Raw genomic sequence first — 26,143 nt, 5'->3', positions numbered from 1 at the left:
AGATGTTAACTTGATCCCATCATTGAGGTGGAAGTTGACTCTTGAGCATATTCAAGACCAAAGTTACATGTTTAAACATATTGCTCTGTGTGAAAATTTGGTCTATGAACCTCCGTAGTCTGACAGTATTTTTTTGTTTACACTGTGGAACCTGATCTAAACTATATTTTATGATTGGATAAATTAAATGTTTTACCAATGTAAAGTATTTAATATTAACCAATCATGATCCATCTAACTAACAACCCACTTATTTGTAAGTGCTGAAGTTACTTGTAATTTCAGCACCAGAGAGATTTGAATTTAACTTAGAAATTAGTTGGACTCTCCCGAGCACTTCAGCAGCCGCCATAAACCAGTATACCCTAGATCTATTGAGCCTAGCAGAGACTAGTTAAACAACCTGAGACTAGATAGTATAAAGTAAGATTAGGATCGGTATTAGACTAAGAAGTTGCACGAATTCTATCCGGCCGAAAATAAGATAGCGTGACGAGCAGACGGTGTACCCTATCCGAAATTACTCTATGAGTTATACACCCCAGTCATAACTCATCTGGTGCGACCATAAGTCTCGAACAAGACCTTACTAGATTAGAATTAACCAAAAATAGATTAGAAATTAGACAAAAACATTTACAAAATGTTATACGACAATAATTTAATTGAAATGTCTCTCCGACTCAATAGATCAGAGCCAATATTCCGAACCATAATAGAACTACCCGGAATTGGAAGAAGACATCGAACCAAAGACGACATACGACAAAGTAGAAACTTGCCGTATAGTTATATGATAGTTCGGCAAAAGCCAGAACAAACTTTTATATTTCGAATACTACTTGCAATGAATTTAGATTTCCATTTGCAAACATAAAACCTTGAAGTAAATCTTCAAAATCATTTCAGGCGCTAAACAAAATTAATATTATACAATAACGATTGATAAAAAGATCTAAGGTCGTTTTCCTAAAATTCTGCAGTATTATACAAAACATGTTTGAAAAATATTTATTGGAAAATAAAAATAAAAATTAGTAGCATGACAATAAATGGTTAGTAATCATAAATCATCCTGTTGTTCCAGCTTCATCACCTAAAACATAACAGCAATCATAAACCCACTAATATCATCAAAACACTAAATCTTTCCTTTACACAAATTTAAAATTTTATAAGAACTTAAATTCACTTAAATTTAAAATCAGATCATCAAGGCTTATCCTTGGATCTTAAATCATTTTCTACTTAATTAAATTTTAAATTTGATCATCAAGGCTTATCCTTGGATCAAACAGAACAACTTTGTTCTCCCCCACCCACTTAATTAGTGTCTAACGACCTCAAACGTCGATTCACTACCCAACCCTTTCTAAAGACCCAAGACTAATAGAAATTTTTAAACAAAACTAATCATTCAAATTAGGATAAACAGTGAAGAACTTCGGTTATTCATCCTTCACTTGACCCCTCCTCTTACCAGACCCAGGATAAATCTTAGACTTAGTAAGTTTAAAATAGTATCTAACGAACTACTCGCGTTCTAATTATACCTGAACCTTGTGGATCGATTTACTATTCTCCAACCCTTGAACACAATCACTACCCCTAAGTAAGATTAAGTAAGTAAACACCTTAGCTTATACTAGTCACGAGAAAGTAAAAATCATTCTTCGGAATCGATATACTTTTCTCTCCAACCCTGAACAAATAGACCCAGGTTAAGCTAACCAAAAAATCGTAAGAACTAACAGTTTAAGTCAATAGAAATCATTTAACAACCTTTTGCATCCGTCATTCTAAACCTTATGTCATTTAAAAACCTAGGAAATAAACAAACAATCATTTTACACAATTGTGAAATAGACAACAAAAAATACGACCTTGTAATCACACCTCATACACAAACAGTTGGATACATTCGAACAAAACGACAAACACTAAAGAGAAAAATAATCACTAAACAAAGACAAATAACACGAAAAAGATTTTCAAAAAATCGAAACGCATTTTCAGAATCAGAAACCAACAGTTTAGACGAACTTTACAAACTAAAAGAATCAATAGATAAAAATTACCCACAACACGATCAATTATATTTTTCTGACTCAGAAACAACTTCAAATTCATCACAAAGAGGAAAAAGAAGAATAAAAAAACAGTACAAACAAAAACCAGTACATCTATACAATTGGAATCAACCAATTCGACACATTAATAATTACATATTAACAGTCATCGAACGAAAAAATGAGTTCAACACACACCCCAGGTGACGAAACTCCAGATGATGATGAAATCTTTCCTTTTATAGTAGATGCAGATACTGATAGAGGACAACACATATTTTGTCAAAATTTACTCGTAAATTTATTTGAACCCGGAATCAGTCCATGTAAAACAGAGTTCCCCGATGTAAAAATCAAAAGACAAATCATAGATCACTATCTAAAAGATATATGCAACATAACACAACAGTATGGAATCTACTCTATAGAATTCACTTCCCCAAACCATAATAATAGAACATATACTATTCAAACAGACGACCTTGATTTAGAATTTTCAAAAGTTTTTTCAGAATATATAAAAAGCATCCAATACCATAACTCACAAAGAGCAAACTCCATTTTCACCAATGAAGTTTTCGCACTAATATATAGTTATATTTCGATATTAGAAAATGAACTCCCATTAACAAATGTCTCACCGACAGAAACATCTAAACATTTAAGAGTACGACATGAAATCACACTACTCTCTAGTTATTTAAACATCATTAAAGAAAATTTCACGAAAGACGACGTTTCACAACATACCAAACACGATTTACAAAAAATTTTAGCATGGTTCATAATAGATTATTTTACACACAATATTGATTTAATTGCACAAGCAAGAAAAAATTTTAGACCCCAAAATTCGAACGATGATACCGCTATCACAGAACAATCAGATTATGTTTGGGACCCCGAATGGTCTCATCCCGCATTTATAAACTTTCCACAATCAATCTCAAGTCAAGCAATAGGTACAATATCTTACATAAGAGATTATGTAAGAGTAATACCATTAACAATTGATGCAACACCATTAAACTATAATACATTTTTACCCGATACACAAAATAATAGTTTAAACTCTACAGTCATACACAATGAAAACCTCAATGGAACTAGGAATCTTACTCAACAAGATATCCAGACACCATCACACTTCATAAATGAAGAAATTGTACACACAACAACTACACAACAAAGTATTTCACCAATACGCCCAAATTTAACAACACCAAGAAATACAAATCCTTCACAAACACAGGTAACCTTACAATCAACCGTTAAACCTTCGGTTGCCCCTAAATATTCACATATGGATTACCAAACATACAAACCCATGACAATACCATCAAAAACACGCAAAACATTCACTAGAAACAACTTTGCAGACCATAATTATAATTATACACATCCATCAAAAACAAATTATCAACCACAAAGAAATTTTAATCAATATACAAAACCTCGAAACTGGGATAACCCAACGGCCCAATATAATTCCAAAAATTTTCAACCAAATCCTCCACAGGATCGCAGTGAAAATTACCCATTTTTTCAACAAAATAAAAATAAAAAACAAACATCTTATCAAATGGATTATTTATCCTCAGATGAAGATTTCTTACAACCAGATATATTTGCACAAAATACTCAAGAATATCGTAGACAAGGAATACAGAAAACACGTACAAATCATAGAAATTTTTCTCCACAATCAATAGATGCACAATATCAACAACCAATTCAACAACAAAATCCAATTAATATACAATCTTTTCAACCAATTCAACAACAAAATCCAATGACTACACACTCGTATCAACCATCACAAATGCAAAATGAAATACCACTCCCGTATTATCTTCAACAACATGAAATAACAAGAAACCAACTTTCAAATTTTTCTCAAATGCCAAATGCAGCTGAATCATTACAAATGACAATGAATCCATACCTTATGGGTGGATCATCAATAACATCAAATAAACCTTTAATGGTTTTCACAGGAACAGACCCTGAATACTTTGTAGAAGATTACTTAAATGCAGTAACAGCAAATTTAATTTTAAATATTGGACCTGAACCAATTAACACGCCACTACATCAAAACTGGATACATCGACGCACAGCGTTGATACAAACAACCTTAGATGGCGCAGCCCAAAAATGGTTTTCAGTACTACCTCAAGAAATAAAATCAAACTGGAAAAGATTTACACAAGAATTTTCAAAAATGTTTGACTCCGAAAGAAACAAACAACAACAAAGAGTTTTATGTAATGAAATTCGCAGATTACCAAACGAAACCATCAAGCAAATAGCAGTACGAATCGAAACACTAGTTCGAAAAGCATATTCATTAAATACACATGATTATAAAAACACTAAGATGACAGAAATCTTAATGATGACCTTAACACCACAATTAAGGAAAATAGCAATAAAAAAGAGAGCATCTCATCCTTCTTCAATTCGAGAACCCGATTTAGATTTTAGAAAACTAGTAGACAAACTAGAACAAGCAGAAATCACAATGAAACTAGAAGAAACGGAAAATCTGAAATTACAATACGTTAACAAAATTGAAACGACTCCCACTAATATTAATAATATACAAGAATCAGAAACAGATCTCGTTGAAAAAATCACTGAAATACTCAATATTTACGAAAAGAACCCGAACTTTAAAGGCAAACCATCTTTCAAAAAATGGTGTAATTATTGCCGACGATACGGACATAGTATTTCCGAATGTAGACAAAAACAGCAAGATAGTCAAAATAAACCTCAAAAATACAAAGAACCAAATAAATCATTTTATCAATACATGAAAAAAGATCAAAATCTACCAAACAAAAATGTATACAGCAACAACAGTTCAGGAAAACCACTCCCGAACAATACAAGCTATACAAGAAATCAATCTCCATATAACTCAAGTTATAGAGGAAGATCACCAGAACGAAGAAACACGTATAATTCATCACAAAATCACTACAATAGACCGAATAGTCGAAATAACTACTCCAGATCAAATTCAAATACACAACGATTTGTTTCTAGATCTAATTCTCAATCAAGAAATAACTATTATCCAAACAACCAATCACGAAATTCATCATACAATAGGAATAGAAACTACTCCTATAATCGAAACAGAAGTTATTCAAACAACCGAAACCAGAATTACCCGAACAATCGATCAAGGAATAACTCATATAATAGATCGAACTATAACAGACCAAACAATAATTACCAAAACAGATCGCGAAATAATTCACAAAATCGACACCCAAGTTATAATAATCGTTATAGAAATTATTCCCAATCACCACACCGGAATAATAATCACTACAATAACTCTAATAATCGTCATAGAAGTAGTACACCTAAACATCAAAGACAAATCAATCAGGTACAAGCTAACCCAGAAACAACATCAGACCCCCCAGGTATTGATGACACAGTAACTGATACGTTACAACTCAATCAAATAAACTGTACATCATCAGATTCAGAAAGTGATACTGAAAACACTCTTGCTATCAATATGATAAAAGTCGAAAATGACTATGAATCTGTCATATATGAACAACCCTTTCCATCACACATATATGAAAATCAATCAGAATTTCTTCAAAATCATTACACTACACCCATAAATTCCACACCAACAACGCAAGAAACAAATGAGATAAACACTACAAATCAAACCAATAAAAATGTCAAAACAAAATGTTTGAATACAAACCATATCTACCAAAATATACAAAAAGAACAACCCAAAGAAAAAATCTGGACAATACCATTTCTCTTAGAAAGCCCAAGAAATAAAGAATTTCAACCACCAGACCTTGAAATAGATTTTTTAATTGATTCAGGAGCAGAATCAAACATAATAAACATTCCCACATGGAATGAAATAAAAACTTTACACCCAAAGCTAACACCTCTTGAAACCTCCAGTAAGCTAGCGACAGCACAAGGATCAACATTGATAAACTACGGAAAAATCCAATTATTTCTCCTCCCTACCAGAACAATGGAGCAAAGCAAAATTCTAAACAAGCCATTTAAACAAATATTCCATATCACTGATATTAAATATAATATCATTGGAATACCATTTATTTCAAAGTATATACCAACAATTAACATACTAAATAGTAAAATATTAATCAAAGATAAATATACAAAAACAAAAGACACATCCTTAACATTTTTTCAGCGATTAAACAAACAACCACCATTCTTTTCAAAATTTTATCCGATATTTAACCAACAAAGAAAACACCTGAAACCACTATCAGGAAACATCTATAATTTTTCAATCAAACAAGTTCACCAATATGATAAAGAACAAAACAAACAAAAATTTTATATGTCAGATTTTGAATTCAAACCTATTCATAAATTTTTCAAAATCACAATCTCTTCAATAAAATATTTGAAAAATTCGAATTCAGATATTATTTCTTTACATGTTTATAACAACACACCTTATCAAGTAACATTACCTTTAGGACTTTTAGGATATTGTGAAACTAACGCTACAATATCACCAATACACGAAAAAGCCTATCGCGTAAATAATATACTCCAATTACTAGATATTTGCCAATCTACAATTCTTAATGAAGAATTATCTATAAATAATATAATAAGTAACGAAAACAGAAATACGGATTATTTCACAAAAACTCCATATTTCAAACCTACATTCAACATCAGTAACTACACAGAGGACCAACAGAAATTTTTAACAATGTTTAATTTCCAACATTCACAAATAACACAAGACGAATTCGAAAAGTTAGCCAAACAGCTAATTCAATATTCATCAGTCTATGCAACATCAAAATTCGATGTTGGCAAAATCAGTTCATCACTACATCTCCCATTAAAACCAGACGCAGTTTTCAAAAAACAAAGAGCAAGTAAAGTACCAATTCACTTACATGATAAAGTAAACAGATTACTCGATATTTTAGAGCAATACAACATTATATCACCAGTTAATAAAGAAGAACAACCAAAAGGCAACACATTCATCAACCCCGTTATCATTCTAGCTAAAGGAGAATCATTAAAAATCGTTCTCGATGCTAGATACCTCAATTCACTAATAGATGAATCAAAATGTAATTGGCCCATTGAACCAATACAAGTTATTTTAACAAAAATAAACGGCAAATACTTTACAACCGCCGACATGAATAGTGCATACAATCAAATGCCACTAGATGAACAATCACGACGTTTAACACAATTTGTTATCGGAAACCAACAATATGAATTCAACCGCTTATTCTATGGAATATCCATAGGACCAGCAGCATTTTCAGCCTTTATGAGCAAAATTTTTAGACCACTAATACTCAAGAAAAACGCAATCACCTATTTAGACGATGTTTTTATGCAATCACAAACAAAAGACGAAATGTTCAAAGTTTTAGAACAATATCACCAAATACTTCAGAACGAAAATCTGAAGGCCGCCCCCGATAAATCACACTTCTTTTTGACAAGAGTTAAATTCTTAGGACATAACATAGAAAGAAAAACAATCACTCCACTGAAATCACGCATTGACGCTATTCAAAAACTTCAACCACCAACAAATAAAAAGAAAATCCAAGAGTTCCTTGGAATGTTAAACTTTTTAAGTAAATATGTTTATAAAATGCAATTATATCTACGACCATTTTATAACATCCTTAGACAACAAAACAACTTTGAATGGAATACAGAACATCAAACACGATTCGAAGAAATAAAGAAACTTTTAACTGAACAAATTTCAAACACAATTCCAGACCCTGATCAACCATTTTATGCAATGTGCGATGCATCGAACTTTGGCATCGGCGCAGCATTATTACAATCACATAATGGTACAAATAAAATGAATCTCATATCAGCAAATTCTCGATTATTCACTCAAGCAGAGCTACGACTCTCAACTCTGATGAGAGAATGTACAGCCATAATATATACACTTACAGAATATGAATTTCTGATACTTGGATCAAAACATCCCACAGTTTTATTCACAGACCACAAACCAATCATCTTTCTTTTTACACAGAAATCTAACCCAAACCACCGAGTTTACAGATTTCAACTAATTCTAATGAAGTTTCCAAACTTACATATAGTTTGGACTGCAGGAAAAAATCTTGCATTACCAGACACCTTAAGTCGAAATACACCACCTGAATTACTTACACGAAAAACAACAGTTGAAATACCCAAAAATATAAAATTCTACCTTGCAGAAAACGAAACATCACCCCGATTAGAATGCAAATATGCAGTAAAAACTGACATTGAACAATCACAAATAAATAATTTACAACATTTCCCACTTTATTTAGATTGTCAAAATAATCATTATGAAGTTGACCTACTTGGAACATCAACTTTTAAACCAATCCCATACTCTCAATGGATAAAAAATAACACCCAACAAAAACGAACAAAACAACACCTACCTAATACCTAAAAAAAACCATTTTCCACTAATTGAAAAAGAAGATTTAACTGATAAAATAAATTTATCAGGACCACAAACAAATGATTCAAAATACACAATAAATCAAGTTTTTGACCTTCACGACCCACTTGATACAATACCCTTATCTCAATTCGAAGTTGAAAACATTTTTCTCCCCCCAACAGATACGATTACAATTTCAACACTGAAACAATATCAAAATCTTGACCCGATAATTCGACAACTGAAATCATGGCACAAATATAAAACTAAACCTAACAAAGCAGATTCAACCATTCTAGGAAACAAAACACTCCTCCGATACTTTCGCAAGTTTAACAATACAACAATTAACGAAAATACAGACCTTTTAGAGTATAACCTGAATGAATCTACAGTTCCCTGTCTCCCTATAAGTATGATTCTTATAGCTTTTAATATTTCACATACACAAAATATTAAAGGACACTCTGGATCAGAGAAAACATATTCAAATTTTATACAAAATTTTTACTTCCCAAATGCACCAATTTGGATAAAAGTACTATGCAATGATTGTATAGTATGTCAACTAAATAAACCTTACCCAAATCAAAAACAAATAGCACAAAAACAAGATTTTAAAGGACAAAGTCTGTACTTTAATCACCGTATCTCATTTGATACTAAAGGCCCAATTTCACCCTCATCAGAAGGAAACTCCTACATTATGGTAATTGTTGACGCATTTACACATTATGTAGCACTTAACCCAGTACCACATTGTAACGCTTATTACGCATACACAACACTCTATGAACACTGGATAGCAAAATTTGGACTACCAGAAATTTTAGTTACAGACAATGGTACAGAATTCATAAATAATGAAATAATAACACTATGTCATTTATACAACATTAAACACAAACCACGTACATCTCATGCACCTTGGACAAACGGCTTAGTCGAAGGTATGAACCGTTCACTACAAGAATATCTTAGATGTATCATCAACGGAAATGATACAAAATATACCGAATGGTCAGCAGATGTAAAATTATTTCCCTTAGCATATAATTCACAAATCACGACAACTTTAGGAATGTCACCATATGAAATGGTTTTCAACCAAAAGCCACGCAAACCAATAATGTTTACAGCAAATTCCCATAAAAACGCACAAGGTTATTGTCAACCAAATAAAGACTCAATTTGTTATAACCTACCATTACATACGCACGATGAAGATCATTTTCATCACCCACAAATTCTTAAATTAGCCTCCGGTACACACACCGAATGGATTTTAAATAGAGATAAAAAACACAATGAAATTTATCAAAAAATAACAAAAAAGTTATTACAAAGACAAAACATTAATGAACAAATCAATTCACGTTTTACACCAGCTTCCGATTTAAAAATTGGAACATTTGTTTTAATACCTAATTTTAATATTCACAAAGGAATTTCTAAAAAATTACAACCCCTCCGAAAAGGACCCTATCAAATAATTGCAAAACCCACAGATGTCACATATAAAATTATCGACTCAAACAAAAAAGAAATCGTTCAGCATCGAAACAACCTATTACCTTATTACCCAAAAGAATACGCACTCCGCGAATTAACCCAATTATATTCTTTCACAGGATTACAAATCGTTCAAAATGAACCACATCTGAAAAACACAGAACAAAATGATAACCCCACCAAAAATCAAAACACAAAACCAACCCCCACCAAAAACAATACACAAAACCATAAAGAATCCCAAAAGCAAAGAAAAAATAGAAAAATGACCGAACAAATAATACCCCAAGAAGAAATAGACAAATCAGAACATAGAAAAACAACAAGACTCCGAAATCAACCACGTAAAAACTACAAAATGTTCATCCCCCAATCTAAAATATTAAAGAAAGTAGAATTTAAAAAGTAATTTTAAGATTTTATACTTCACAATCTTGAAACCTCCGTAACATTTTTCATTTCAATTTTTCAAAATAACATGCTCACAAGTACGCAATAATTCTAGTTCAAAATAGACCAATAGGATTCATCCAATCCGCCACTTTCTCTAACTCAAACTAAGATCAATTAGACGAATAATCTAGAACTCCAGGCACATCTCTAACTATAACTTTACAACCTCCAGGTCAAAAATAAGCAAACCACTCCAACTTGACAGCTAAAATAAATATCACCATAATACCGTACCCCTCCCTTATCTAATAACCCAAAGATCAACAATATTTCCCCAACTCAGACCACGAATACCCCCAAAACAAATTTGATAACTTAGCCTAAAGTCACAAAATGAAGATTTTAATTAGCCTAAAGTATAAAAATCTCACCATACCCCGGATCATTTGACAAACAAAAATAAAGAAAAAGACGACCTCCCAGTCACCATGAAAATTGCCCCCAACAATTTTTTACGAAACTCAACCCACTTGTCAAAAAACTAATAAATAATTCGACCACACTAGAAAATCGCCTCAAACAGCAAAAAATATTCGACCAAGAGATCATTTCTTAAATGCTTTTCTCTCAAACAGTCGCTCAAATATTTATCAATTTTAAACATTTTTTTTCAATACTTCAAGTCTTTATAATATTTCTTTTTGATATCATTGAATCTTTTCTAATAATCATAATAATTTTTTGTAACATTTTTTTAATTTTCTACACAATAATTGAACTATTCCTCCAACTTTCCAAAACCCTTGAATATATCCACAGGTACGATTTTAACAACTTGTCTAAATGATACGAACAATTTTCAGTAGAACTGATATTTTTTTATTATTTGTAATTTTCATAACATTTCTATCATCCCTCATTTTGACAATATGTAAATGTATAAAGAAAGCAATCATCACATTTGCCCTAGCAACAATTTTTCTAATTCTTTTTTTAGAAGAATATTATAATAAACATAAACCTTCTCACTAAAGTAACAATTCAAAAATCCATCAAAAATTGCTACCCAACAGTCACAGAATCAGTCTTCACCGACATCATCCCAAGATAATCCAACACCACCTTCAACTACTCAAAATCCTCAAACATCTACACGAATTTCTTTTCAAGACAATCCATACACTTTTGAAGAACGGCACGCTCGTTTATCTGAACCACTAGAACCAGTTCAACGACAAGCATCCCTAAGTGAACCAACATATAATCTTTACCCAACACTACCACAAGAACTAAGTAGAATACGAAACCTTAGTCAAAACCAAAACACAGCAGAAATAAATAGACAAATTATACATCCTCGACGAAATAGAAATTTTCAAACTCCCCGAGTTCATTTTGATATACCTCAATCCCCAACACAAACCACTCCAGAAAACACCACTGGTATCACACCAGAAACTCCTACACTTTTTTCACAACGAAGCACTTCAAGTCTACCTTCAGACTACTTAGGTTCAACACCAACATCTGAACAGATACGTGAAAATCCCTTTAACCCCCCAAACCTAACATCACGACTGCCATATTGGACTACAAATTCATTCACACAAGGTGAACCAAATTTAGTCAATGACCCCATAGATATTTCTACGGATACAACAACATCCTCATCACTACCAGAAACATTATCACTACCATCAACACCATCAATAAGTCAATTTTCACCACTACCCTTTAACTTAAATTTTCCAAATAATCTCGACGCCAGATATCGAGAACAATCATCAATAAATATTCCTTTAAGATTAGATTGGAACACATTCACAGCACCTCCACCACTATTTGGACAACATCAAGAAAGTAACCGCCTTCATAACTGGGCACTTAATAGATTACAATATCGCCAAGATATTCACAACGATATCCGTGATCACAATATTCAAATACTCCAACAAAACAGTTTACAATTAAAGTTTGAAATCACAGTTAAGTTAAATAATATTACCCAACATCCCTACCCATTAAATCCACCTAACATAACAGCTCAATCACTACCACCACCGTTTATAACTACTGAAGTAATATACAAATACGACAGATACACCAAAAATACAATTGGTTACATTACATTTTATAATCCATACTCAGGATTATCATACACATGTATATTCTAAAATTATTAATTTTTCTTCAAACCCTTTTTCTAATAACCTTAAATCAAAACATAAACCCTTCCCCTCGTACAGGACCACAAGATTTATTAGTAACACATTACGATTGCGAAGAAAATGAACAAAAAACACTACATAAATATGCAATAAATCAGGTATCACAATGTGAAACAGAACCACAAGCTATAGAAACCACAGATATAATAGCAACACTCTATTCAAAAGCCCGAGCTACAACAGTTACAGGTTATAAATTCACAGCAACATTTTCCGAAAAGAAAGTACATTGTTCACAAGTCTCGAACGGAAACAAAAACCGACTTGACCATGAATCATTCTATCAAAGTAATATAGAACGTCTTTTACATCTCAATCCCGACGATTGTAAAAATGAATTACTTAGACTAAACATCACAAAAAATAAAAACTCCCAAAGAAAATTAGTTAATTTTCAAGTTTTTTCAGACTCTGTACATCAATCACAACTTGAAAGACACCAAGGACATATAAAACTAGACGAAAAATACCCGTATAACGGCGCACACGGACGATTAACCTATGACCTACACGATAAACATTGGATACCACACATTGGTATAAATAACCCATCAAACTGCAAAGCAGACACGAAAAATAAAGGATACCAAGAAATAATGTTTTTCGATTGGAAAATACAACTCGAAAAAATACAACTCACACGAGATTTATCTGATAATACAATGATCTATCAAGGAATCCGACTACCTTGTAAAAATGATCAAGGATATTGCGACCCTACAACGAGAACACAAGCAACAATTGTTTGGTTCCCCGAAGATACATGTACAACATTTCAAGTAGCAAAAATACACGCTCGTATGATAAAATTTCACGAAAAATATTTTATACAATCAATTCCATATGAACAAGTCCATCCATCACGCAAACTAAGTTCCGATTTTAGAAACATAGACAATATAGAAAATAAATTGACACGTTTTCAAATATATCAAGAAACAGAACTTGCATGTAAATACAGGAATCCACTTCACAGAACACAATACTCTGAAATATTAGTTGAATATGAAAAAGGATTCGACATGACCACTGGTAAAGTAAAAATCGACCCATACGCCACAGGTCATCCTCTAAACGAAGGAACATCCTATATACCAGTTAATTTTGAAAAAAGCAACGGACAACCTGGTGGACATCTAAAACCTTATGACACCAGAAGCACACGCTTACAAGAATTATCACTAATGAATACTACATATTTTGGTAATATACACTATGATATTCATTTGGATATGAAACTAGACTATACAATTAGCCGCATTTTTCAAGAAATGTCACTCTCCGAATTAGAAACACTACATCAACTATGCGAATTAGAACGAACACAAATACTACAATCACTTGCACTAGCAGTATTAAAAATACCCTACGCAGGATACTTATTATCAGGAAATAGATCAAATTTTTTAGACTACGAAGGAAACATTTTATGGTTTTATACTTGTACTAAAAAAGTATCACCACTATACGTTTTTGAAGATAAACGATGTTATAAAAGAATCCCTATCTTTTATAAGAATAAAGTACATTTCGTGGATACACTTTCACGAAGAACATATTTCTGGGATACCGCAGTCCCATGTGGATCAGAAAATAGCCACAATGTAGTACAACTAAACCCTGATGAAAACAAATATTATCTTCTCACTCCATATCCCACATTAATGCAATCACTCAAAAAATTTTCACCAGAAAGCATTCGCGCTATTGCTCGAAACCCAAATATAGACTTACAATCAATAGGAATCTATTCAAAATCAGATATTCAACATCACATTAGAACACAACAATTCCAAGAATTATTAACACAAATGGACACTATACAAAGACAATCAATAGACCAAAATTTACGCAAACTTGCAGAAACTGCAGGATTTGCCGATATCTACACGCAAGACTATAGCGGATATTTTAAAGACATTAAAGATTATATATATCTAAACGGCGAAAAATACCGTCCCCAAGATATATCACCAATTAACATTTTTAGCTTTGTTACACTCAAAAATGAGATCCTAGATTTTCTAGGATGGCCCTACTACATCTTAGAAAAATTGACTATTCTATACGCAATGTTTAACTTTATTGGATTTCTTTTCTCACTCCTAAAAGGAATCTACAATACATGTGCTATACACACACAAGTAAACAGACAAGCAAGCGTAGCACGCATACTCTTTGCAGGATTTTTTGGAATTTTTTCCACATCTATAAACAAAATTCTTTTAGACGCACAAATAAAAGAATATAACACAAAAATAACAACACGACAAAATACATACGACGAAGAACATAACAATGTCGACACACAGCCAACGGCACCACAATTACCACCCCTACCACATAACCATCCACTATCCCTAGTCCCGCGAAATTTTAGAAATTTAGCAATCACACATAATCCAAATTTTAGACTCACCACATCACAAAGTCCCGTCCAACATATAATGACACATCAATCACAAGATGATAATACTTATGAACAAATTATTGAACAACCACATACCACCGCTTTTCAATCTCAAAATAATAATTTTTTTAGCCCACGATGAGCCGCCAACTTGGATCACTCCATCGATCAAATTCCCATCCAACCAACCTTACCTCTTCAATCCCAATAATACCACTTTTTGCTTTTCCGCCACCCGATTTTCCATCTAGCAATGTAACATCAGGCATGAATTCCGACACTAACTCACAAATTTCAGTTTTATACTCCATCTCACAGCTAAATAACCCGAATATTGAAACCCCCGACGAATTTGCCGACTCAGAACCATCTCCATCCAATAATTTCCATAACCCTTCTCATTTTTCTCAACCTCCTTTTCAACCCATATTGTCAAATAACCCTGACCCCATCACTCCTACACCCTCTTATGCTTCCCAAGTTACCCCAACCTACTCCTCATACCATTCTGACCAATCATCTCCAGACACCCCCCGAATCTCCCCAGAGCTAGACAATTTTATTACCCTCCAACAACAACCCTACCACCTTAACACCCCGACCATAAACCAAATCTCCTCCACTACAAATTCATCCAATCCCCCTACACCCTCTTCAAATTATACTGAATCATTAGCACCATCATCCACATCAACTGAATCCTCACTCAACACTAATAGAGCTTACCGCACTTTTAAAAGAAAGTTCCCCAACCATCCTTTTCCAGCAAAACCAGGAACAGCCCGTGAATACATCAACCACCCCCAGCATACTAACACTAGAGAATTTTTAGCTATCACTTTACCCTCATTTCCACAATACACCTTAAACACCCCTCATGACGCTAACGAAACACGCAACTTTGTAGACGAATACGTTTTAATGCCCACTCTCTCTTGGACCTCATACTATCATTTCACTAACCCTCTTTGCTTACCTTTAACCAACACATCCATCGATATAGACCGAAACAAAGACATGCTATATCGACTAACTACACCACTCACCGCTAGACAATTTACTTACGTAGGATATAAAAAATCACTAAAAATACACACTGCACCTAGAGCTAATGAATATACACTAGAATACTACGATCACAACATCATCAGAGCTAACCAAGATCAATTCTTAGACGACGATCGCTTCGCTAACCCACAAATCACCGAGAAATTTTTCATCAAGACACCATATGTATTTACACTAAACATCTTCGACCGAAAGTTTGATCACATTATTTCAGAAGCACTAACAAGCACACAAGCGTACGAAAGTTTTAAAGAACGCTTCCAAATCTTTTCACTAACCTTTCATTTCCTTGCACCACACGAAAGAGATTTACACTGCTCACACGATATTATGTTGCGAACTAAACAAACACATACATACAGTTACTATCGTTTCATCCAAAATCACTTTGACCTCCACACACCCTCTAGACAACCACACCATCGCTTTCAATTCATCAATTCAAAATACACTTCACCGTATTTCCTAAATTTCACATATTGTATTAAAGACACTAACCTTCATGGTATTCTTCGTAATTATGACCCCATAACCCAAATGTACATTTTCTGCCCCATCACCAAGACCTTCAACGCCGAAGAATCCCGACCCTTCCTTATCCCGCACGAGTTTGTACAGCCTATAGAAATCCCCATTTTAGAATTCATCCACAACACTAAATTTAACCACAAATTATATAACTTAATCCAAAACACACCTTATGAGTTTGCAGTAGGCACTGAAGAACTAACCACTATTAAGGCACTTCAATTGCTTTGGCCACTGCTTCAAACTAAAAATATCATCCGCATCTTAGCTAAACTACTAACAACTTCAGAACTAATTCACGATATCTTCCCCCACGGTTTTTTCCCCGACGACTAACAGGTAAGTATGAATTAAATGAATATTACTAACTAATTAAAATATTAAAAAACTCACCATTCTTTATTCATGTTTTCTTTAGATTTTTAGCCTTCATCTTCGATCATCTGAAAAATTCACAAAAGAAAAATAAAAAATAGCAAACTTCTTCAAAACTGTTTAAGACCCTTTTAACTTTTGCACCAACAATTAAATAAATATAATACCAATGCAGTACATTAATTTATAAAATTTTCCCCCAAAGCAGTAAATCTACATATGATGAAAATTTGTATCTTAAAATTCCCCCATTACTAGCAGTAAATTTCCAAATTCTATGCAGTAAATTAATAAAATGCAAATGCAGTACTAACCTTTTGATATTTTCATTCATTCGCACAGAAATTCTATCCACACTCGCACAGCTCGCCCACGAAGAATTGTTTAAAATAATGAATTTCAGTTTCAAGTTTTCACACTCAACAACTCTAACATATAATAACATGTTTCAAACTTTCCTTTAACCCGGTTGGAAAGGAATCATATACTAAACAAAACTAACCAACGCAGCTTACTAAATACCACAAATCATAAAATAACAGCATGACAAAGAAAAGGAAACCAACGGTACCCAAACCGGATTAACCCAGTTTAAAACTGGATAATTTATTCTTTTGAAGACTATTACAAAGTCTTAGAAAGAAATAATAAAACACAAAAAAGTCGAAAGACAAACCCATACCACAACCAATTTGCTTTTTGGAAAAAGTACATAACCAACAAAACATAAGTAAAACCACAACAAACCCAACATAAAATGTTGTCACATAACAGGACCCCTCATAAAAACCGCATGAAATCATACTCCCACACCTGGCCTAACCCACCAGGAAAGGACGTCCTGAGCATGCTCTATAGCCGGCCTAACCCACCGTGCTATATCCACGCTTTGTGACCACACCTTTATTTTTAATAAGAGCTACTCAAGGGTGAGTAACTCTTCAAAATAACCGAACTAAAACAAAAAGCTTTTGTGAAAACAACTAACAAAAATCAATATTAAAAAATACTAAATTAATAAAAGATTTATAAAATGTAAAATTACATGATGCAATATATAGATCAGAATACAACACCAAGGACGAACATCAAAAGACAAGACGACCTCACTACACTCGAGAGAGAATGACCAACTACAATCGATATGCCGCTCACAATCACAACTCAAAGGATTTAGAGTACGACTTGACTTCGCAGAAAAGGACTTCATTGAATTAGACCAATGACCACCTCGATGTTCAAGTATACGTACAGATCCGAGTAACCAGGCATCCCCTCCACGCACAATCTCCACGCCATTCCCGAGCTAGATCAAACACAAAAGAAGTTCTCTCCGAAGAACAGAAAAACCTGACATAGCCAACCATTCTGAAACCAGAATTGATGCTGTTGCAGAGACTCAGTCGTTGTCACAAGAAGAACACAACGTCTTGTGTCCTCAATTCCAGATCCCTGGAACTTCCTTAACAAAAAGGAAACAAAAGAAAAATGATGTTCGCCAAATACCAACGTCCATCATCCATCCTTGAACTACAAAAGAACTGTTCTAAAAAACTCTGTAAAACCCGGATGGGTGGAACCTGATCTAAACTATATTTTATGATTGGATAAATTAAATGTTTTACCAATGTAAAGTATTTAATATTAACCAATCATGATCCATCTAACTAACAACCCACTTATTTGTAAGTGCTGAAGTTACTTGTAATTTCAGCACCAGAGAGATTTGAATTTAACTTAGAAATTAGTTGGACTCTCCCGAGCACTTCAGCAGCCGCAATAAACCAGTATACCCTAGATCTATTGAGCCTAGCAGAGACTAGTTAAACAACCTGAGACTAGATAGTATAAGAGTAAGATTAGGATCGGTATTAGACTAAGAAGTTGCACGAATCTATCCGGCCGAAAATAAGATAGCGTGACGAGCAGACGGTGTACCCTATCCGAAATTACTCTATGAGTTATACACCCCAGTCATAACTCAAATAATATGCTCCAATGAAAAAGACTCTGACAAAAAAGTAAATCATTGACGGATATAGGATTTTATCTTTTTTTAGGTCGACCAAATTGACTTTCCGAGCTCTCCCAAAGCAATAAAAAAAACTATTTTTAGCAAACTTTCTGCGCCGCAGGCAAGGTTTCAAAAAAACAGGCCAAAAAGGCGTTTATAGGCACTTTTTGGAAAAATTTCTTCAAAAAATTGCGTTTTTCAGCAACGCGCTTTCCTAATAAATGTAGGTTTATATTAATAAATATAGGCGCCAAATAATTAATACAATAAATTAAACAATCAATAAATATAGGCGCCAAAGACGCCTTTGGAAAAATTTTGAGGTTCGTCCGCCAAAAATGGATATCTCAAAATAGTCCAAAGGGGCTCTTGGTCGGCAGGGAATCGAACACCTGAGGGGGAAGGCGATTTAGCAAGTGAGCAAAATAATGAAATGCTTGAAATACGGCAGTCAAAATCCGAATTGACATCGCAGATCAGATCAGTACTGTTCCAGAGTCGCAGCAGCATTACGAAAATTAAACTTGTATTATAGATCGAGCCTAGCCTTCTGTGAGCCATCCATGATCTTTGGAATCAACCGCAGTACAACTGTGCAATACTGAAGTTAGATGTCTTCCGTCAATAATTCCGGAAAATGTCAATTAAAACTTTTGGCAATTTGCGCAACAGCTATCCGCTGTGATGTTGTTCTGGTTCCAACTTTCGTAACGAGAGTAACAGAATATTTGTGGATTTTTTCTTCAGACAAATTTCGACTTTTTAACGAGCAATTTTGGACGGATTTTTTTATATCATTCAAAAGGTATTGTTGTTCTGAGCTTAAATTTAAAAAGATATTTCACCTGTGATCTTTTTTTCGTAAAGTTATGGGGGTTTAAAAATTGCCATTTTGGCCAATTTAGGACAATTGACGCGCGAATGACATTTGAAGACGTTTCGCTCAAAGGTACTTTATTTTCGCTCAATGAACTGCTACAAAAGAGATTGAATAGCAAATTGAAGGTTCGAGCCATTTTTTAAAAACAATTATTTGCAATTTTCGCTGACATTTTTTCGATCCTGTGATACCCCCATAGACCAAAAAACTAATCAAACAATTCCATGCATCAATTATATGAAAAAAACGCTACTCACTCAAGTTTCCTAAATTGTTGTCTTCATGTTTTGGCACAAAATTCGGTTTATCATCATAAAAAGTTGTGGCGAAAAAAAGCTTGTCTTACAATATCCATTTGTTAAAATTGTATGACTAACAGTTTTTTGATTGTGACACAGTGTGCATAACATAATCCTAGATAAACAAAAGTTGCATCATTTACTATTTTTCTGAACAAAATTTTGGAAACCGCTCAAAATTTGTTTGTCTTGCATAATTTTATATGCTTTGGAAAAATATGCTATCAGATTTTCAAAACAAAAAAATTAACTGGGAAAAATTTGCGCTAAAAGTTGAAAGCTTGATATTTTCATGATATTGTTTGTGAGAGACATCTATATTCAGGTCGTTTCCGGCGCATTGTACATTGAAAAACGTTAAAACTTTCGCGGCTCGAGCATTGGGTAATCAAGGTCTTTGTAATTTGTACTCAATCGATAAATTTTACAGAGAAAATTTTGTTAAAAATACATTCTAGTTTGTTGAAAAATGGTAGTCATAAAATTTTCAAAAATGAAAAATTACAACGCATAGACACTTCATGTAATGTTCTGTACTTAAAACGGAGGAACTTTGTATGAGTAGTAATTTATACAAGCAAAGAATGAATGATTACTGTTTTTGGTCAACTCGCGTTATAATTTTCCATCCGTTGTCAATTGAGCTGCATATTGAAATCGCACACTGTTTTTGGGTAAGGATTAACCACTAACCTTAATGATTCAGTTATTTGATAACTATTTCTTTATTTTAGTTTTTCATATCAATTCACGAAATGAAAAAGAACTATGGCGTAGAGTGTAATTTACGGCCAATTTTGAATACCTCAAAAAGCGGTCGATTTTGAACAACTCAAAAAGCGGTTGCGCGTCAAAGCTGATAACATTTTTTAAAAGCCCTTGAGTCGTTGTTCAGATTTCAGTTGTATCAAATTCCAGACAAATTGGCCTAAATTTCGGTCTTTTAGGCAGCAAAGAGTGCATATTTTGTCAAATTCTTCATTTTCCTTAAGTAACTTTTTCCAATTTTTTTGACAAAAATTGTGTTTTTGTTTCGACCACAGAAAATGGGGAGGAACTTTGTTTTTGAATACTTTTTGTTTTCTAGGCAAAATCAGCTACCACAAAGATTCATTGGATTGAGTTGAATGATATATATTTTTAAAAATCTTTCAGTTGAACAAATTTGAAAAATTTCCAAAAAATTTCTCAATGTCGAGAAAAAACCGATTTGAAATTTTTGATATTTTTGTCTAATGTTTAGCAAATGAGACTGTTTTTTTTTTGTTTTTCAACCAACGCCTCAAATAAAAACAATAATGATTTGAAAACAAGCTTATGTAATTTTTAAAGTATGGTCGGAGCATTCTGTGATACCTGCTCGGCAGCAAGCTATCTTTATTGATGTTTTGAATTGTTTTTCAGTAGACTCAATAGTAGAATGAACAAAAAAGCTAAAAAAAACTTAACTTTTTCTTCAAAAATTTTGATGTAGTTGTTTTATAGTCAACAGAAGGGGAAGCCTAAGCCAAAGATTACTTATATAAGTTGACAAGAGCTCATATAATCAGCGCTCATTATTACTGAATTACTCGTAAAAGCTCACCTTGCAAACTATGGCGCATGTGCAATTTCAACCTGCAATGGTAGCTGCAATGATCATTGAGGTTGGAGCATTCTGTGCTACTCTCACACTGAACGTTAACTAGAAAAATTTGCTCTTTTTCCTCTTTTCCAGGCCTGAGAGTTTTTATTTTAAAAAGTTTTGTTCACACTGTCCGATTGCTACAACTTGGCATGATTACTGATTAGCTTATGACAAACATATTTGGTATTTATACTCAACCTTGTTGAACCCCTGGTTACCCATAAAACGAGTCGATCACAGACATAATTATATTAAAGTGAGCCCCTTACGTAGCCCAACAAACTTTAACAAGGGTATATTCTCCAAAAAAATTTGTGCAAACCTTTCAAAAATCGTTACCTTCCTAAAAATTGGTGGCGCAAATGGCCCCTAGCACATTTGCCCTACTTTTCAACCAGACCTGATGTTTGAAATATTCAGGACGAAAAGGGCGATGTGCATTATACAGTGCTGATTTAAATTAACCGGACAAAACGCGTTAAACTTGAATATAAAACCCGTTTTTCTCAAATTGGGTTGAGTTTATGCGAAAACTTATAGAGACAAAACTTGCTTAAGACTTCAGCAGAATTAATATGGTGTTAATTTAAAAACCGTTTTAATTAAAAAGTTGGTATTTTATATAGGTAAAACGACCTTTTTTTGTCTATCAAACAAAAATAAAATAAACTATACAATGTTTTGGAGAATATACCCTTCTTAAAGTTTGTTGGGCTACATACGGGGCTCACTTTGATATAATTATGTCTGTGATCGACTAGTTATTTTGGGCGTAATTTTTGATTAATTAAGAAAAGCCAAAATGCAAAACAAATACCCCATATTAATTCTGCTGAAGTCTTAAGCAAGTTTTGTCTCCATAAGTTTTCACATAAATTCAACCCAATTTGAGAAAAACGGGTTTTAAATTTCAAGTTTAACGTGTTTTGTCCGGTTAATTTAAATCAGCACTGTATAATGCACATCGCCCTTTTCGTCCTGAATATTTCAAACATCAGGTCTCGTTGAAAAGTAGGGCAAATGTGCTAGGGGCCATTTGCGCCACCAATTTTTAGGAAGGTAAACTTTGCAAGACGAAAATAAGACAAATTTGTTAATTTTTCAACATGCGATATTTCATTTTAATTATATTGCAGTTGTGTATATTGGAAGAGCATCGTGGTGAGGGTCAAGTTAGACGCCTTACGTATAGTTCAAAATAACGTGAAATGAGCCAAACAGCATCACATTGATATACTTTTAGTTCTTTGGTTCTATTAAGTATCCGAACCACAAAAAAAACCTGAAAACTTGACGTTATCCAGAAAAACTGGATTCTTTATCAATCTAATATACAGCACGCAGAGCTGACTGCCTAATAAAACTTTCTTATAGACTCTTTTTCCTTTTCGCATTGTCTGATTATTGTATAATTGGCATGCAGACTAATTAGGCCTTGCACGTTAAACCCTAAAACTGATGCTTATGTGAGGTGGGGAGACAGGAAAAAGAGCCTTTTTGTATACCCTTCAAACTGGGGCGGATTTAGGGGGGAAAGCGAAAGGGCGCACGCGGGTTCGACCCTCTTACCAGCCAAAAGTTCCCCCCAATGCCTTATCTTATGACAACTTTTCAAAAGGCGCCTTTGGGTCAAAATAAAATAATTTCCAAGGGGAGTGCGCGCCAAAAAAAAACATTTTTTTTTGGTGAAAAAAAAACTTCTAAAAAGTGCTCAAAAAAGCTAAAACTTTTGTGAAAATTGGGTTTTTATAGTGTTCTCGTAAAGTCAATTTGGTCGATCAAAAAAATTTTGGCAAAGTTTTTTGATTTTTTTTTTCAAAAATCCGCCCCCGCCCCACCCCTCCATAGCATATATGTGAGCACCTTCAGGAAAATTTCAGTGCTGGTACGCTTAAAGGGATGCCAGTGCTGTAATTTTTATATGCTTAAATTTATTCAAGTGTTTTTAAATTCAAAAAAATAGTTGCTTGTCTGTTTTTCAGTTTTCAGTAGCCGGGCCCAATTTTTCTGGCAGAAGTTATGCTTTGACGACAAAAAATTCTTTTAATCAAAGTGTATCTTTTAATGAGTTTACAAAAGGGAAAAAGCGTTAGCGCAATAATATAAATTAATACCAACCTGGATACGTTGGAAACTGCAGACATTGGGGCGGTGCTTCTGCTTTTGCTTCAGATTTGTTTATTTTTCTGAGCTGCCAAGTTCTTCACACTGCAGCTTCAATTCAGCTCCATGGTTTTATACAGATGTTTAAAGTAAACTCCGGTTTATGACTGAAATTTTTATTCTTTTCTAGTCATAATTTTTTTTCTTTTGCAACAATAAGTTTGACGAAAACGGGAACCAAGCTTTATTTGATTGAATTTTAATAAAAACAAAGTATATATTTTTTTCAGCTTTCGCTTTTAATCTGACCTCAATTCTACTTAATATTTTTTTGCGATCAGCGGTTTTTTATTGGTCCAAACAGTGTACTAGAATGAAAGAACAGCTCAATAAATTAGATGCTGGGATTTTTTTCCCAAATTCAAAGTAAAAGAAGCAGGAAATATCTAACAAGGCGCATTGATGATAGGTCGAAATTATTACTTGAACGAAAAAAACTAACTATTCAGCAATCTGATATGTCAAAGCATCAAAAAAGACGTAAAGTGGATGTATGGTATAACGATGGTTCTTCTCTATTAAAGCCTGCTCCCCATAATAAAAAAATTTTACTGTAAGTTAAGTTATTACGTTAGGACGCTAAAATGAAAAAAAAAATTATTTTTTTTTTAAAATAAAAACAGTCGTTTTGGGCTATAACTAGGAAGATGTAGTAGCTCTGCATATAAGAAAAAATCGATTGAACCGTATAAAGTTAACCCAGGCGTAGGATTTCAAAAACAATAAGCAACACAAAAACAACGGCTCAATCTCGAAAAAGTTTTGAATTTTTTTTATATCACTGAAAAATTTCAGCGATTCTGATGCCAAATGTTGCATGATAAACGATATTACCTTCGGTTATCATTTTTGTATCTTTTGAGCTCAAGTTTGAAGTAGTTGATCAATATTTTGATCAAAAAAGTGCCGAAATTTTTAATTGTTGAAATCAAATTGAAATATTGGTAATGTTTCATAAATTCGTTTTCAATTCATCGATCACAACAATTGACAAAAACCCCACTGCAGCCGATACAAATAGCCATTTTTAGGAAACGAAGGCACGCCGAAAAAACGTGAATTTTGTTTCGAACTTTTGAAAGGGCTCCCAAAATGTCTGTGTGCAGACTTTTTTGGACAATAAAATTTTTATAGAAGATTTGAGGAGTTCGGTAAATTACACACTGATAAATTTCTGACCATGAGCGGGACATTTTTGAGCGTGAGACATTTCTGAGCGTTATCTAAATCGGCTTACCTGCCTCAATAACCCCGATATATTTTCTAAATATGGTTAAATCGCCCCTTGCACTACTCGTTATATAAATAAAAAAAAAGACTATCCTCAAATGCTCTAAATGGCAATTAAAACCTCAATAATTTTACTAAAAACAGTTGCGGATACATTTTTTTAGAATTTAAGCTCACTGTAATAATATATTTCAGACCTTATGGATAAATTTCAGACAAAACTTTTAACAGCAACGTCAAAATTTGCCCAATTGGAAAAATCACCTCAAGCATATTTATCAACAAAAAGGAAAATTAGGAAAGCAAAAAAAAACAGGACTAACCTGTGGATGTTTCTACAAGGGTTTAACGCGTCTGACATCGCTTTTAAAGAAAAAAGATGTATATTTTTTCAAAAAATTGAAAAAAATCCCATCTGCGAACCGCCTACTAATACTGAGTTGTTCTAAAGGTATTCACCTTTATAATTTAAAATTTTCAATTGTAGTTGATATAATGATCTAATGCTTATACTAAATTACTTACTAGATTCGGAATAACTTATTAACAAGCACTTCAACAATGGGCATGCATGCCCGCTACATGGGTTTTTGGTCAAACTCTGACATTTGTTGAACCACTTTAACAGACAATTAGTTTACCATATAAGCAACTGTTTTAAAGTTATTTCATACTTACTTGCCAACACCAAAATAACTATTAAGCCTCAAAAAATCTTTGAATTTTTTTTTGTATAACTTGAAAGCAAATTCAGCCATATGTTGCTGGATAGGTTTATCCTTGTTGTATTCGGTTATCTTTGTTGACTTTCTTCAGCACAGATTTGAAGTATTTGATCTAGTCTTTTATCAGAAAAA

General features: G+C 33.3%; 1 protein-coding gene across 1 annotated transcript in view; it reads right to left on the bottom strand.

Annotated features, from left to right (window-relative positions):
- Positions 1–24,164, bottom strand: part of LOC134841476 (alpha-2Db adrenergic receptor-like) — a 32,221-nt gene extending 8,057 nt beyond the window's left edge. The window contains exon 1 of the mRNA XM_063857486.1: positions 24,012–24,164. Coding sequence (XP_063713556.1) covers positions 24,012–24,037 — 26 coding nt within the window. The 5' untranslated portion in view covers positions 24,038–24,164. The remainder of the gene's footprint in view (positions 1–24,011) is intronic.
- Between the last annotated feature and the right edge of the window lie 1,979 nt (positions 24,165–26,143).

This window comes from Symsagittifera roscoffensis, chromosome 3 (genome assembly GCF_963678635.1).
Source record: "Symsagittifera roscoffensis chromosome 3, txSymRosc1.1, whole genome shotgun sequence".
Taxonomy (NCBI): Eukaryota; Metazoa; Xenacoelomorpha; order Acoela; family Convolutidae; genus Symsagittifera; species Symsagittifera roscoffensis.
This window is presented reverse-complemented; position numbering and strand designations above follow the sequence as displayed.